Below are 14,334 nucleotides of genomic sequence, written 5' to 3' on the forward strand. Positions count from 1 at the left end.
ATTTTATATATTTCTACGTATATTTAAAAAAAAAAAGACAATTTTTTGAGCGGATTCATATCCATTAATTTCTATCGATGTAAATTAAGTTTAATCTGGGTTTTATTTTTGGTTCTCATTCTTATAAGAATAAGATAAAAAGTAAGCTAAACTTTACCGAGATTAAAGTTAATCTACATTGGTAGAAATAGATACGTAGATTAACTTTAATCTCGGTTTAACTTATACTTTTTATCTTTTTCTAAGTTCCAAGTTCTAAGAATTTGAAGAAGATAAGAAGCGAGTTAAATCAAGATTGAAGTTAATATTTACATTGGTAGAAATGGAGATTAACTTTAATGGTTCAACTTTTTATCTTTTTCCAGTTCTAAAAATTATAAAAAAGAAAAAAAGTAAGTAAGATGAAAAATCACTTCTATATCCCAAATATTTTCTCGCGCATCTCTTTCACTTTCGTTCTACGCGCGTGTCATGAGTAGAAATATATGAGGAAGGATAAGTCCCGGGATAGGGGATTTCCGCTGCAGTTAAATAAGTCAACAATCCCTTCGTTTGTAACATCTCTTTTGCCTCTTTATTTGACGTCTTTATTGTTGGGGAGAGAAAGCTGCGTCGGTCGGTTCTCATAGTTACAGCTACACCATTTCAACGAAATTATTAATCGAGCGAGTGACTAGGTGACGGGGGGTAGCGCGACCCCCTCCCGTCCTGATACTTCCTATTATTTACAAAAAGACGGAGATAGAGAAACAGAAACGGCTTGCTATACACTGTTACAATCGGGTCTACGATGCTCGATATATCTGCGAGGACAAGCTTCGTGACACGCGAATAATTGATCTTTTTTTTTGTTACCCTCCTTTATTCTACACGAAGCAATTGAACCATACAATTAGTCGTGTAAACAAGAAAGTATGTTTCTACACAGAAATTTGATCGCTAAGTGTAAAGCGCGCCGGAGACCGTTAATGCGTTTTTTTTTCTTTTTACATTATCGCAGGCATAGGGTGCTGCAACTAATCTCGTGCGATGCTCTTCTACGCGAAGGCACTCCTGAATTCGCATTCGAATGCAATAAAAATAATAAAATCTTATTTAAGTTTGAACTTTTTTACGTAATACAATTTCATGCTAACGTCATCTCATGATATACTCGCTTTTATTCCAATTGATATCATTGGCAATTGATAGCATCGGAATTTGAATTGAATACGCGTTGTGTATTTTCTACTTGAACCACAATATACATTCGGATAAACTAATAAACTCAATTATCCGCCAGCTCCGCACAAGTCAAATTTTATCTTTTTTTTTTGTTCCGGAACGCTGGACAAATTGGTCATTGGATTGTCATAAAATCACTTACGTAATAATACATCATGTAGAATGGGGTATTTTGTCGTATAAAAAATTGTAAATTGTTTTGTTCCTTTTCTTTCCCGAATATGATATTCAAAGGATTGAAGTCGCGAGTCAATAAAACATCTCGTTAAATCCGTTGCAAGAAATATTGCCGGTTACGCCCTTAAAAGTAACTCTAAAAATCGACGGGTCACCCGTTATCCTATTTACATTCTACAATACTATACCGAGGATCATGATCCTCTGGATTTTCGGTCATTCGTGAAGTACTGCACAATTTACGCGGGATTTACATAGCGCGAAATCGCTAAATATCTGCGCTAATAATAAAAATATTAAACATAATCTATTATGTGTAAAATAATAATATTAAAAAACAACAAATCGTTGCTATTAAAGTTGCAAAAATAATTTTTAAATTCATCCAATTCATTTACGAATCATTTCCAATAATCTGATAAAATTTCGAGCAATGGAAATATTGGAAATGATTTAATCACAATTTTTTTACGTTTTTCTTCGGTAAAAATAAAAGTTTCATGTTTAAACATGTCTTCTAACTTCAACCAAATCCGCAGCACTTTTCCAACCGAATGACCGAATGTCATCCGTCGATTTCTTTAAACTAATTAATCACTGACGCGAGAAGCTCCTTTCATGGCGTCGCTACGCCGCTCAACCCTTTAACCGCAAATTAAGCCATCAAGTATAATGTTTAAATGAAATCACTTGATAAAATGAACAATTCTCATTGTTTGCTAGTAAAAAATACTAAAATTTATTCCAATAACTCTCAAAAATATTTAATAATTTTTAAATTACTGTATTAAAATATTAAAAATTACCATGCGATTATAAATACGTAAATATTGAGTTAAATAATTTAGTAACGCAAATAGCTTTCAAGATTTCCTTTAAGAATGCGATGACTTTTTGTAGCACGTCGTAATACTTCACAATACTTGATTCGTCGAATAAACACCTCGAAGAACAGTTAAAAGGGTTAACGCAAGCGCACAAGTTGAAATATCACGTCAGCGTTACAATAAAGCGGACTCAATATGAGCCGTCGTAGTAGTTCGATAATTTTAAATTGGCCTATCTTATTCTTTCGAGGCGCCGCATTCCGTTTCTGACGGCGGGAGGACCCTGCAGATTCTCAAAAATCCTAGAATCCCTCCTTCAGACCCCTGAGGATTTTTAGGAACACCAAAGTTCATTCGTTGATTAAACCGTACGTCCCACGGACCTTTGTCCAGAGAGATCGTTACATCTTATTTACACACTTTAACGTCGGCGGCCTCGAAACCAATCACGGGAGCGAGATAGCGGGCGATCGACTTCATTCGTATTAAGATGAACCGGGAGTCAGCTGCCCGAGAAGAAATTCATATGCGCATATAATGTGTATACAGCTAAAGTAGATCAAGCTTGTTCCGTTCGAAAGGTTCACTTTAAATACGAAATCGTATTCAAAGAGAATCTTCTCAAATTATATATCTGATCTACTTTAGCTTCGAACGATGCTTTATGTACTTATAGCTGGACAATACGGACTGTCGCCGATTCCGTTGTGCTGCCTCGCCGAAGAGCGAAGAGCCACGACGCACGATGACACTACAAGCAGCTGCAAGCCTTCCCATTCGGCATACGACTAGTTTGCACTTTAATAGGAAAAATGTGTGTATAATACGCTGTTTTTCTCTCATAATAAATAATAATTCTAAGTTAGTTAAATTTCCCATCGAGATCGCGACTACCGATTCGCCGAGGCTGCAAATTCGAGGTTCGATTGGAACTGACTAAAAAGCAGGAATCGAATTTTTGAGGAATCCCGAATTTTGCCCGAAAACGATCGTCCGATCGCCCGCCGTTCTCGCGTACCTTCCGCAAGTCCAGCCGACGCGCTAATACTAATTAACTACCCGAAGTACGGCGATCTGTCGACTATTAATTAATCGCGCAAAAAAACATATACGCAGAAGCTACGAGGTAACTCGCTTTGTCGCACCCATGCATATCGCGGTATATCTTCGCGGTATCAGTCTCATGAGAAGGCGCTTGTGGAATAAAAGAAGGCACTTCGTTGCATTCCTCTTCAGGCACACTTTCTGATATGTCGACTATTGGCCGGATCTCGGTTCCCGTACCTGCGCCGTTCCTTCCCCGAACTTTCTTTTCCGTCTCTTTAGATTTCGGTGTCCTTACATGCTTTCCAAAATCTTCTTTCCATCTCCATCTAATATATCACTGTCAGGTCTTTTTGCGTTTTCTATCACTCGTCTCTTTGTGTTAGCTTTCCTTACGTCTTGCCTAATTCCTCTTTTCACTTCAATTTCTTTCACGTTTTCCTCGATTTCTTGACTAGAGCCTCTTCTTGCTTTCACCAATGCTCCTCGCGTTTTTTGTATCGATCCTTTATCGATAGGTTTCTCTTCGGGGCTTTCAGGCTTTCAGGAGAGACAGCTTCTGGCCGTCAATAGACGTAGATAGTCTTCAGTTGATCCTTCAACTCGGGGGGAATGGCACAGGTATCCGTCTCCGCTTTCCGCTTCACCAACCGACGCCAGCGTCCACCGAGGTTCTTGCGGAAGCCCTTCGCAAACCCAGGCCGGTCCGACGGCAAACCGTGTACAAGGGTATCCTGCAACATCAGAGAGATCCCGTATTATATATTCACGCCATTAATCCACACGTGAAATGAATCGAGTTACGTTATGCGGGATATACAAAAGTATATCTGTATTATTCATATTGTACGTTCAAAGTCTACGAAAATAAACGTGATGAAATGACGAATTAGAAAATGGGAAGGTGTATTTTCTTCGTTAAGATCTGAAGTGTCATAAACATCGTACTTTCGTATTATTCATATCGTACGTTCAAAGTCTACGAAAATAAACGTGATAAAATAACAAATTAAAAAACGGGAATCATTTCTCATTGATAGTGAGATAAACGCCGCATTTCTCTGAATCTTCAATATTGAATATATTTGTTATTTGAATATGATGAATATATTTGAATATATTGAATATATATATTAATACACTGAATATACTGAATATATCATACATTGAGAGATTCTATCCGAATGCAAGCAAATCTCCATTCAAAGTTGACCGAGAATGGGATTTCGTTAGGTATTAATTCGCGCCTCTGAAAGAATCGCTGGCGATTTGCCAGTGATTCTTCTTTCGCGTTCGCCCGTAGCTTAAATCGCGAATATCCGATAAATAATACATTTTATTTCATAAATTATATACAAGAGCTTTGCCGCTTAAGTTTGCTCGCGACGGATTCGCATTGTTGGCTAGAATCGCGACGACTTCAACGTCCTGCCAATCTCGCAGACGGAGGAACGGTATTTCGTGAGCGGCCCGACAGCTGCACCCTATTCAGGGGCCCCGGCTGGTAAGCGGCGGTAGGTAGACGCCCACCGGCGACGCTAAATTTAGCGCCAGGCCGGAGAAGCATCGAGGAGCTGCACCCATTTCGCCGGTGTATTTATACATACGTTCTGGCTTTATTATATCTCACGTGATAATTTTATCGCTAAACTACGGCATAAACTTAATCGACGTCGCCGTGACGCCGTTACAAAAATTTATGATTCATCGTTATAAAATTTATCTACCAATTAAACGCGAACGTATTGTTAATAATTTTTAATTTCCCATTTGGCGCGTCGTGCTAATAATAATAGAAATATATCAATCAACTTTTAATTCAGTGGCGATTTCACAGGGGGAACTGTAAAAAAATCGCACGACTGATTCGAATCTGTCGAATATAATCGGCACAACGTTTTATTAAAAGCGACAGCTATTTCGAGGGATCTATATATAAAGCTGTCCTTCTAATTTCCTTCTTCTAAATAAAGAAGTTAATTGCCAACCCCACGAGCTTTCCCCTCGCAAGATCAATAAGTTACGCCGCGACCTATTCTAATGAGGACAAAATTCTTAATAAAAAAAATCTCCAATTCGTCCGCCATTTTTTTTACATGATATATTTATTTTAATCACATTGACGGAGTCGAACGAATTATAAAAAAGAAGACAATGTCGTTTTATTCTTCGCGATCGAATCCACTTCTCCACGTTAGGTTAGGGCGGTAAAAGGCGCATCGCAGCTGCAGCCAATCAGCGATCGCCGTTCGAACGGCGGGAATAATCGATCGTCTCCGCGAAGTAGCGCGAAACCGCGATGGCCGCGGGTCACTGTCCCGACTATCGATTGACGAACGGGCTTCTTATATTTTTTCCCGCGAGTGTTACGGAGGGGTGTATCGGAAAAGACGGAAATCAAACTGCTTGCGAGTTTGTCAATTCTTCTTTTCAGCAAATTTCTTTTCGACCGAACCCACGGAATTGCAGAAACCAAATTTCAAATTTTAAATAAGACTGTGCGATTTTAGAGAGAGGAAGAACATCGAGATTTGAATTTGTTTTGATACGATACGGAAGTCCTGAAACATCGTAAGTTTTATTTTTCAATTAATTTTGATTTCGTTTAAATTTAATCGTAATTAAATCTTCAATATACCGAGAATCAAAATTGACTTGTGAATAAAACTAGTACGTTATCATCGAGGAAGAAAGGGGGAAAGTGAGCCACAAGGCTCGTTATCGCGCGCATTTTTGTCACAAAAAAATCACCCCTGCGAAATAGCGCGGCTGCGCTCACCGCTTTCTACGCCCGCGAAATCTTTTTTCGGGTGTCTCAGGTCAGGTCGATATACCGCGTGTCCTCGAGTCGTTGGACAGCGCAGCAGGGGCAAACCAGTAAAATCTAGTAATACTGGCTCCACCGGTTAGTCGGTTAGCCGTTTGCGACGGTTAGATCGACCGATAGATCCCGGGGAACGATTAAGAGTGAAGTTTATGCCATTGACTTCGGCTAATCGCGTTTTTATCGGGAGAGGTGACTCGAAAAAAAGCATCGGAAGAAATTCCCTTCCGTATTATCGTCATCGCGGACAGACGCGTACGAAAAATCTATTGAAATAACTTTGACGTAAAACAATCTTTTACTTTTGCATCTCCTACATTCGCGTACAATCAATTCTACGATAGTTTTGTTAAGATATGTCAAGATTAAAACATATAACTTCAATAACTACCAAATGTATTATAGGGATTGAAGATCGGCATGGAGTTTACTGAGTTTGGAAAAAGTATGTAAAATTCACACATTATTATTATTATTATTAGGATGCTGATCGTGATCGTAAATGGTGTCTTTCTTTCTAATTAATTGTATATCATAACAGTCTTGTTTCACTTATTATTATTGTTTGTAGGGATTATTTTTGTACATCTGCTTTAAATCAAGAGACTTGACCTGGGTTAAGAATCTATACGGAATTATACTATATGTAAGAATTATGACATACAGACTTTAAACTTGTATATGAACGATTAATGTTTTAAAAAAAACTGGCGCTTTCGGTTCTCATTCTGCTTCTTCCGCACGGTAACGTCTATAAAAATAATTTTGATTACAACGAATTGTATGCAAGACTGATTGAAAATTGAGAAGATTCTGAATATAATAAATTAGATACTGAAATATCTAGAATAGAAGAAATGTACACAACTCATACTTTGCACTACAATACAACATTCTTTACGTTCTCTCAGAAGATATCTATACAAAATATTGCCATTGAAAATTTTAAGAAAACATTTAAATCGTTCTAATCTTTAAATGCACGAATGCTCCGAGAAACTCTCTGTCTTCCCCGTCTTCCGGCGAGACACTCGCGGTTCTTCAATCATTGACCAGAAACAAAAGTTGAGAACCGTCGAGCGCGTGCCAAAGTATGCCCAGTATATAAATAAAAAAAAATACAAAACGTACAAGGTGTGCACCAACCTGATCGTTGTACAACGCGTACTGCGCCGGCGGCATGTGGGGGGGCGGGTACGGGGGCGGGAATTGCCACGCGAACGGATCGACCGGATTGGCGGACGGCGTCACCGTCGTCGCCGCGAATACATGCTCGTCGCAAACGCTGTTGTCGAAGTCGGTCGACATGGTGGTCGTGGACATCTGCGTGCAGCAGCCGTCCGGATGCGTCGTCGTCATCGGCGCCCCAATCGTCGCGAGCGACGTCGTCGTCGTCTGCACCACCGTCGCCTCCGGGTGCACCGCGCCCGCGCTCGAATGATGGTCCTCGCGCTTCCGCAGCTTGCTGCGGACAAGGCGAATCGCGATCATGGTACCGTTGCTCCCGACCATCTTCCTGCACTTTTGGTACAGCCTCGCGAGTTTGCCCGTTTTCGCGACCGCGTTCCTGGAACCCGGAAGCTCGTTGGCGACGGAACTCTTTGAGTTCTCCAGGGTACCGCGTGAGTTGGCGCCGAGGCTCGGAGAAGGTAAAAAAAAAAAAAAAAAAGTTCAACGAACCTCCGAAATCCGGCGAGGAGATCCGAGATCTAGGATCTCGATCCGGAATGCGCGGATTTACAGGTGTCCTCTCTGTCTCTCTGAGACACCCACAGGGTTCTCGAAAACGAGAGCTTTCGAAGCGCGATCTTTTTCGAGCTCTGAAATTCCCCGCGAGCTCTCGAAGTTACGCAAGTCGACACGGTTGTGTGGCGTGCGGCGACGTACGTTCCATTCGAATTGTCAAGGATTCCGGACCTGTCGCGGCGACAACGCTCCGGATTTCCCTCGAGCGACTCGGGAATTCTTGAAGTACGAGGGAAAGAAATGAACGTGGGTGCTTTCCTCTCCTCAGTCTGTGTCTCTCTCTCTCACGCTTTTACGTTATACGGGCGCGCGGAGCTGTTGTCGAATCAGCTGTCTTCTCCTCCGCGTCGAGAAACGATCTCTCCCTCTCTCTCCCTCTCTCTTCAACGTGATTGTTACCCGATTGAATCGCGAGTTCAGGAACACTTCGCGACGTTCTTCCTCTTCGATATTCTCGCATTTGTGTGTCTTTACCCTCAAAGTCTCTTTCCGCGTTTCTTTTTCTCACAATCGCGAGTTTTACGAGCACATCGGCCTCCCTTCTAGGTTACTCTCCGTCTCCGTCGCACTATTTCCTATTTCCGCCTCGCTCTGTGAATACGGCTGTATTTGACGCACCACCAACGCGATCTCTTTGTCGACCTTCCGTCACACTCGCAGCTAGGACATCACCATTTACACTTGCGCGATACTCGCACTGACTAGCTTCGTGAATCCTTGGCACTTTGACGATTCGGAAGGATTTCCTTTTCCTCTCTCTCTCTCTCTCTCCCCTTATTTTATCTCTCCTATTATCGCGGACGTGGGTCGCGAATTCGAGGGAACGGCGCACGGGCGGCGTCGTCTCTCACTGCCGAAAGGCCGCAGCCGCAGCGAGAACGTGGAACTCCGCGACTACCTCCGTCCGTTCATCGCTCGCAAACCAACAGCGCGCATCTGAATCGGCGAACGATGCGTGGCCGTCTCTTATACCGCGCCGTGACGTCACGGGGCGAGCGCGGCGGCGATTGGCGCGCGTCGCGCGCCCCGGCCAATCGCCGCCGCGGAGAGATTCAAACGGTACACGGCGCCTGTTCGCCCGCTCGCCGCGCCGCGCCGCGGCCCGCGCGTCGTCGTCACCGTTGTCGCGCGCCGGAAGGCCGACCGGGCGGCGGACTTGCGTCCTTACGTCACGTAATCTCGACGTGTAACCGACGGCGACGCGACACGACGCGGCCGTGGCCTCTCGTTTCGTCGTCGTAACGCTTTTCTTTTTTTTTTCCCCTCGCTCGGTGTTTCTCTCGGTACGGTGTATTGTGCACCGCGTCGATGTATTTGCGATGATTAACGGAACGTATTTAGCATATAATCGTTCTGGGTATTCTAAGGGGAATTCACGCGTTCAGCCGAAGGCCATTTTCCTTTTCATTTTCGCAACGATTCTCGCGAATCGGTTTGCGCGACATAAAATCAGTTTACTCGGAAATTCGTGACGTACCAAACACGATTTTCAATGCGGTCAACGATTTGCGGATAACGATCGAAATCTTATTTATTAAATATTTCCATGAATTAATTTTATGCTTCACTCTCGAATGAAATAAAATCAGATTAAATTAAAGATCAAGATTATATATTACTTTTAATCAAGTAAAATTTTGTCATGCAAAATGTACACATTAAAAATTCATTATCTTATGCATTTAATACAATGAAGGAAACGCATCGAATTTTTAATTAAAAGCACGAGACGTAATTAAGTTAAATTAATTTCAATTAAAACACAATCAGCTCGTATCGAATAAGCGTAATATCAAATCAAAACAAAAGCGAGGGAGGCTTAAATTAAATAAAGATAATTTGTAATCAATCACATCAAAAAAGATATCGAAATGCATCAATTCAGATAAGATGGAATCGACCTACGCCAGATCAGCTGCACCAAATTTAAGCCGAGTTCAATTCGAGGAAATCCAAGATCGAGAGACAAACGACAGAGGGCAATTGCGAAAGGGGTGAGAGGAGGAGGTTTCGTCCGCTAAATCGCGCCAAGACCGCGCTTATCGGACCGCGATAGGAAATAATAATTCAGAGACTCTGCCGCGTCCCCGCGATTACGCAATACGTACGGCTGTAGTGAGGACGCCTTTATCACTTCACACAATACGCGCATAGAGCTCGTCTCCGCGTTACCACGCGCGGCGTTTACGTTGACCCTAACAATAACAGCAAGGTCCTCATCTCTGAATCGCGCGCGCGTTTGTATGCACGCTTGCCTTTACTATCGGCAGATTCCTCCAGCGAAGTTACGTTGGACCGAATGGAAGGAAGGAAAAAAAAGAGCGAGGCGAAATGAAAAGAACGGCGACGTTGAATCTCGGCGCGGAGATTTTTGTTCAATTGAATCGAACGGAATAAGATAAAATGAAGATAAAGAAAATTCAATCCACTTTAGACGATCTGTCATCCCCGTCAGCATTCAAGATAGCAAATCTATTTATAATTTTATACCGATGGAATACGAAGAACTGTTAATAATCAGGATACGCAGGTATATAAGATGTATATATTGAGAGAGACACATATATATATATATATATATATATATATATATATATATATATAATAGGCGACATGTAAAATTATAAATAGAATTCTATTCTAAAGTCCGACGCGAATTATAGATCTAAAGTGCTTAAGAGAATGCAAGGTGAGAGAGGCTTCTGATTCTCAACCTTTGAAGATATTACAACCGGGTTAAATAAGACGGGACAAAGGAGAACCGAAGAGAGAGAGAGAGAGGGCAAGAAGATTTTATTATACATATGTAATATCGGCGATTGTTCTCCACTTATTTTGAAATCTATTCTCGTACGTGACAGCACAGATAGGAGATCCCGATTCTTAGAGCAAGTTACTCAAAAAGTTGGTTTTTCACCGACTATATCGAGAATATCGAGATGCAAGATACGGCATCTATTATTAATTGATTATCGGCGTCTATCAAGCGCAGGTGACGATAACGCGGATGAATCACTCGTTGGATTTAGCACAAAACAATGAACGGCAGAAAGAGGAAGCATTGAACTTCGCGCTGTGAAGAAAATTGCGAAATCTAAAAATTTCTTGGAAGAATTGTTACCTCCGCTACTGAGATGCCGCTGCTGCTGCTTTTGCTTTGCAAAAATCGTGTTTACAAGTGCGGCAGATCGTAGATCATTCTCTCATTAATCAATTGGTGAACAAGATCAAACCAGAACAGCATCGAATTCACGAATAGAGATTTTATAAAACTACAAGAGATGACAAGAGATCGCAACACGAAATTCAAATACTATTTAATATTATTATTTGTCGAAATAATAGTGACGACTTCGCCCCGGTCTCTCTCCTAATACAGCTATTTCAATTTAAAATTTTCATGTGTTATTTACTTAGCTGTCCAACTTGTTTTGCCGATGGATAAATGTAACTCTCACGTTAATCTTTATTTTAAAACTAGAGAGATTCTTCGTATGAAAATTCTCGTTAAAAGACTCGTGCTCGCTTTTAGCGTCGGCGAGAATAGAAGCGTCTCGAGTTTCAGGCAATTGTCCAAGGCATTGCGATTAAGTAAAAATCGACAAAATGAAAAAGAGAAATTGTTGATGATTATTTAAGTATTCTTAAGTTTCATTTAGTTGTTTTTTTTTTACAATTCTTCTTAATTTTATAAAGTTACACTTCTTCATGTGAAAATCTTGTCAGTCTCTTCGAAATTATCGCGATATATTCGGACTCTGTGCAATATAACGATTAACTGGCAATAAAATTCGCTTCTGAAGAAAAGATTCGTCTTGGGAGAGGCCGACGACGTTGTTCCGATACAGCATGCAAGACAGCGTCTCGACGGTGTCTCATGATGACGACGACGTTCCGGGAAAGAACATCCGAAAGGGAAATGCGAGAGCGTATGTGTCTTTATCTCTATTTCCGTTCGGCGCACGCCAGACGTACATGCGTGCCGTTTTCAGCCACGCGCGTCCCCCGATGCCACGCGACACTCTCAGAAGTCTCTGCAGACGGACGGATAAATGGACGCTCTCGGGTTTCGAGCTCTTGTTTTTTTTTATCTTTTTATTTCGCTTCTGCGTTTCCCACCTTCTTTTCCTTGATATATTTACCTCTGTGTGTGTGCTCTATACATCATCATGAGAAAATATAATCTATCCATTATTTTAAGAGCTGCAGAAAGACGAGCGACAGAGAACCTGAGTTGTGCGCATAAACGAAATCTGCAATCGAATACGTTTTCGAGAATAGCAAATCAAAGTAAATCCGAAAATTTATTCGCTGTGCTTTAACGTTCCAATGAATTAATTTTGGTTTCTTTCTGTGATTCTAATTTTAGATAGTTTGGATTAGTCTCGGACAAATTAATAATAAACCAATTCAATAATATTTGTCTGTTACAATTTATGTGTTATGCGTAACAATCATACAACTGCAATGGTTCAGACGCTTACTTATTTATTGCTTCTTTATGCATTATAAGTTAAGTCAAGTTTATTGAAAAAAAATTTATTGTCAAGGGAATTTTCAAAAATCCAATTTTTGTTTTATTTTTCGTAATAAATCTTTTTGTAGAAGATGCTTATTATCATCATCATTATCGAATTGATTGTATTACTCCAGCTTTTCAATTTGAGTATATTGAAATATTTCTATTTATCAATTTCCGTTGTTACATTTGCTTCTTGCAATTTTCTAATTTAGGATGCATCGCATCTTACGAGCGTTGCGTTTAATCGACATTGCGATTAAGTGGAGAAAAGAGACAGAGCGAGAGAGAGAGAGAGAAAGAGAGAGACTCAAGAGACTCGGTTGGCCTTAATTGGCGATTTTCAGCGCGCAATTCGTCGATGCGAGATCTAGTTAGCGGCCGCAATTATTACGCGTTCTCGTCACGCGAAAATTATTTCATTCATCGCTATTATTCTCCCACAAGTATTTTTCCACGTGCGTTTCAACACTTGCATTTAACGTCACTCGCGAGGCTGTACCATCACACTTATGCTAATGTGAATTACTTAATTAACATTAATAGCTCGACCTATACTAAGGGGAAAAAATTAAATGCTAAGATGCACAGTTGTTGATAAGGTTCCATTTACACATAATTATTTTGAGAATGTCATAAAAGATTAATTTGATAGAAAAAAAAGATAAAATATACGTTTTGCGAGAGCATTGCCGAATGAATTAATATAATGTTACGAAAGTAGATTTTGAATTAATGTAACAATTAATGTAACGTTAATAAATTTTGAAAATTTCCAAATTGTTGCTAATAAGCCGATATCTCCAATATTTTATATGCACGCACAACAAGAGAATAGATATTTTTGGATCTATAAAGATCTATCGGAAATGATGTTTTCATTTCATATTGATCACTATTTTAATGCATTAATGAAACACTTTTGTAGGACAGTTTTTCTCATCAAAATAAGATAAAATGGAATCAAGAAAGGATATCAATAACCGTGCATTTTGCAGAGAATCCTCACGTCAGGACGGCCTGAAGGCGGATTTTAATGGCTATTAGTAGATGGATGAGGCTTGTTATGAGATTGTTGATAACGACGTCAAAACGATGTAAGATAATATGTTACAAAGTGGCACTTACCTGATCGTTACGGCGAGCAGGACGATCAAGACGCCCACCAGAACCATAGCGATCACCACCCCGCCTATCATGTAGACGCTACCGGTGGGTGGATCTGCAACAAAGAGTTATTGTCTTATCATTCTGATCTCGCGTGCGGGACAAAAAAAACACGTTCCTTTATTAAACTATTCAAATTTGACATTCAAAGCGTTTAAGGATTAAGGCATATGACATTCAAGGATTAGGCATCCTGAGATATCCAGGCATTTAAAAGATCGCTGCATTGAAACGTCCGAAATTTCAAGGAGACCCAAGCGTATACCACGTGTGAATACAAACTAGCAAAGTCATTTAAATGTCCAGTCGTTCGAATGTCAATCACGCGTACCAAGAATTCGAAAACTCGACATCCACGACATTTAAGAATCTAGAAAGTTTAATAATCAATCAAAAAATGAATATTGGACTCTCGAAATTAAATAAAAAACTGATAAAGGATGGCTATATATGAGAGTCAGACGCAGTTATCGGTGCGTAAAAGATCTAATTCACTGTTTTAGCAGTGTATATATTCGTATCGAATAAAACAGTGAATTGGATCTTTTACGCACCGATAACTGCGTCTGACTCTCATATAGCCATTCTTTATCAGTTTTTTATTTAATAATCAAGCTAGCGTTAATTTAACGGAGGGAGGAACGTATAAGTTGCCTGTAAATCATGTTTCGTTGGAATCATTTCATGGGTAGATCGAGAGAGAGAGAGAAGTTGGCGAAGACGGGGAGCGAACCGATTCGAAGCGAACTCGTTCGATCGAGGAGGACGGCGAAGGCCGAGCCACATTTTTCCCCGGCTTCTCTCGC

The 14,334-nt window shown here is 40.6% G+C and overlaps 1 protein-coding gene across 7 annotated transcripts in view; it reads right to left on the minus strand.

Moving 5' to 3' along the window:
• Window positions 1-547: 547 nt before the first annotated feature.
• Window positions 548-14,334, minus strand: part of LOC139821536 (uncharacterized) — a 79,457-nt gene continuing 65,670 nt past the window's right edge. For 6 of the 7 annotated variants that reach the window (XM_071792631.1, XM_071792630.1, XM_071792634.1 and 3 more), the window contains 3 exons: window positions 13,490-13,583; window positions 7,228-7,561; window positions 548-4,006 (listed from right to left, as the gene is read on the minus strand). In XM_071792631.1, the coding sequence (XP_071648732.1) occupies window positions 3,839-4,006; window positions 7,228-7,561; window positions 13,490-13,583 (596 nt within the window). In that variant the 3' untranslated portion in view covers window positions 548-3,838. The remainder of the gene's footprint in view (window positions 4,007-7,227; window positions 7,562-13,489; window positions 13,584-14,334) is intronic. The other variant, XM_071792632.1, reaches the window with a different exon arrangement.

This window comes from Temnothorax longispinosus, chromosome 11 (genome assembly GCF_030848805.1).
Source record: "Temnothorax longispinosus isolate EJ_2023e chromosome 11, Tlon_JGU_v1, whole genome shotgun sequence".
Taxonomy (NCBI): Eukaryota; Metazoa; Arthropoda; class Insecta; order Hymenoptera; family Formicidae; genus Temnothorax; species Temnothorax longispinosus.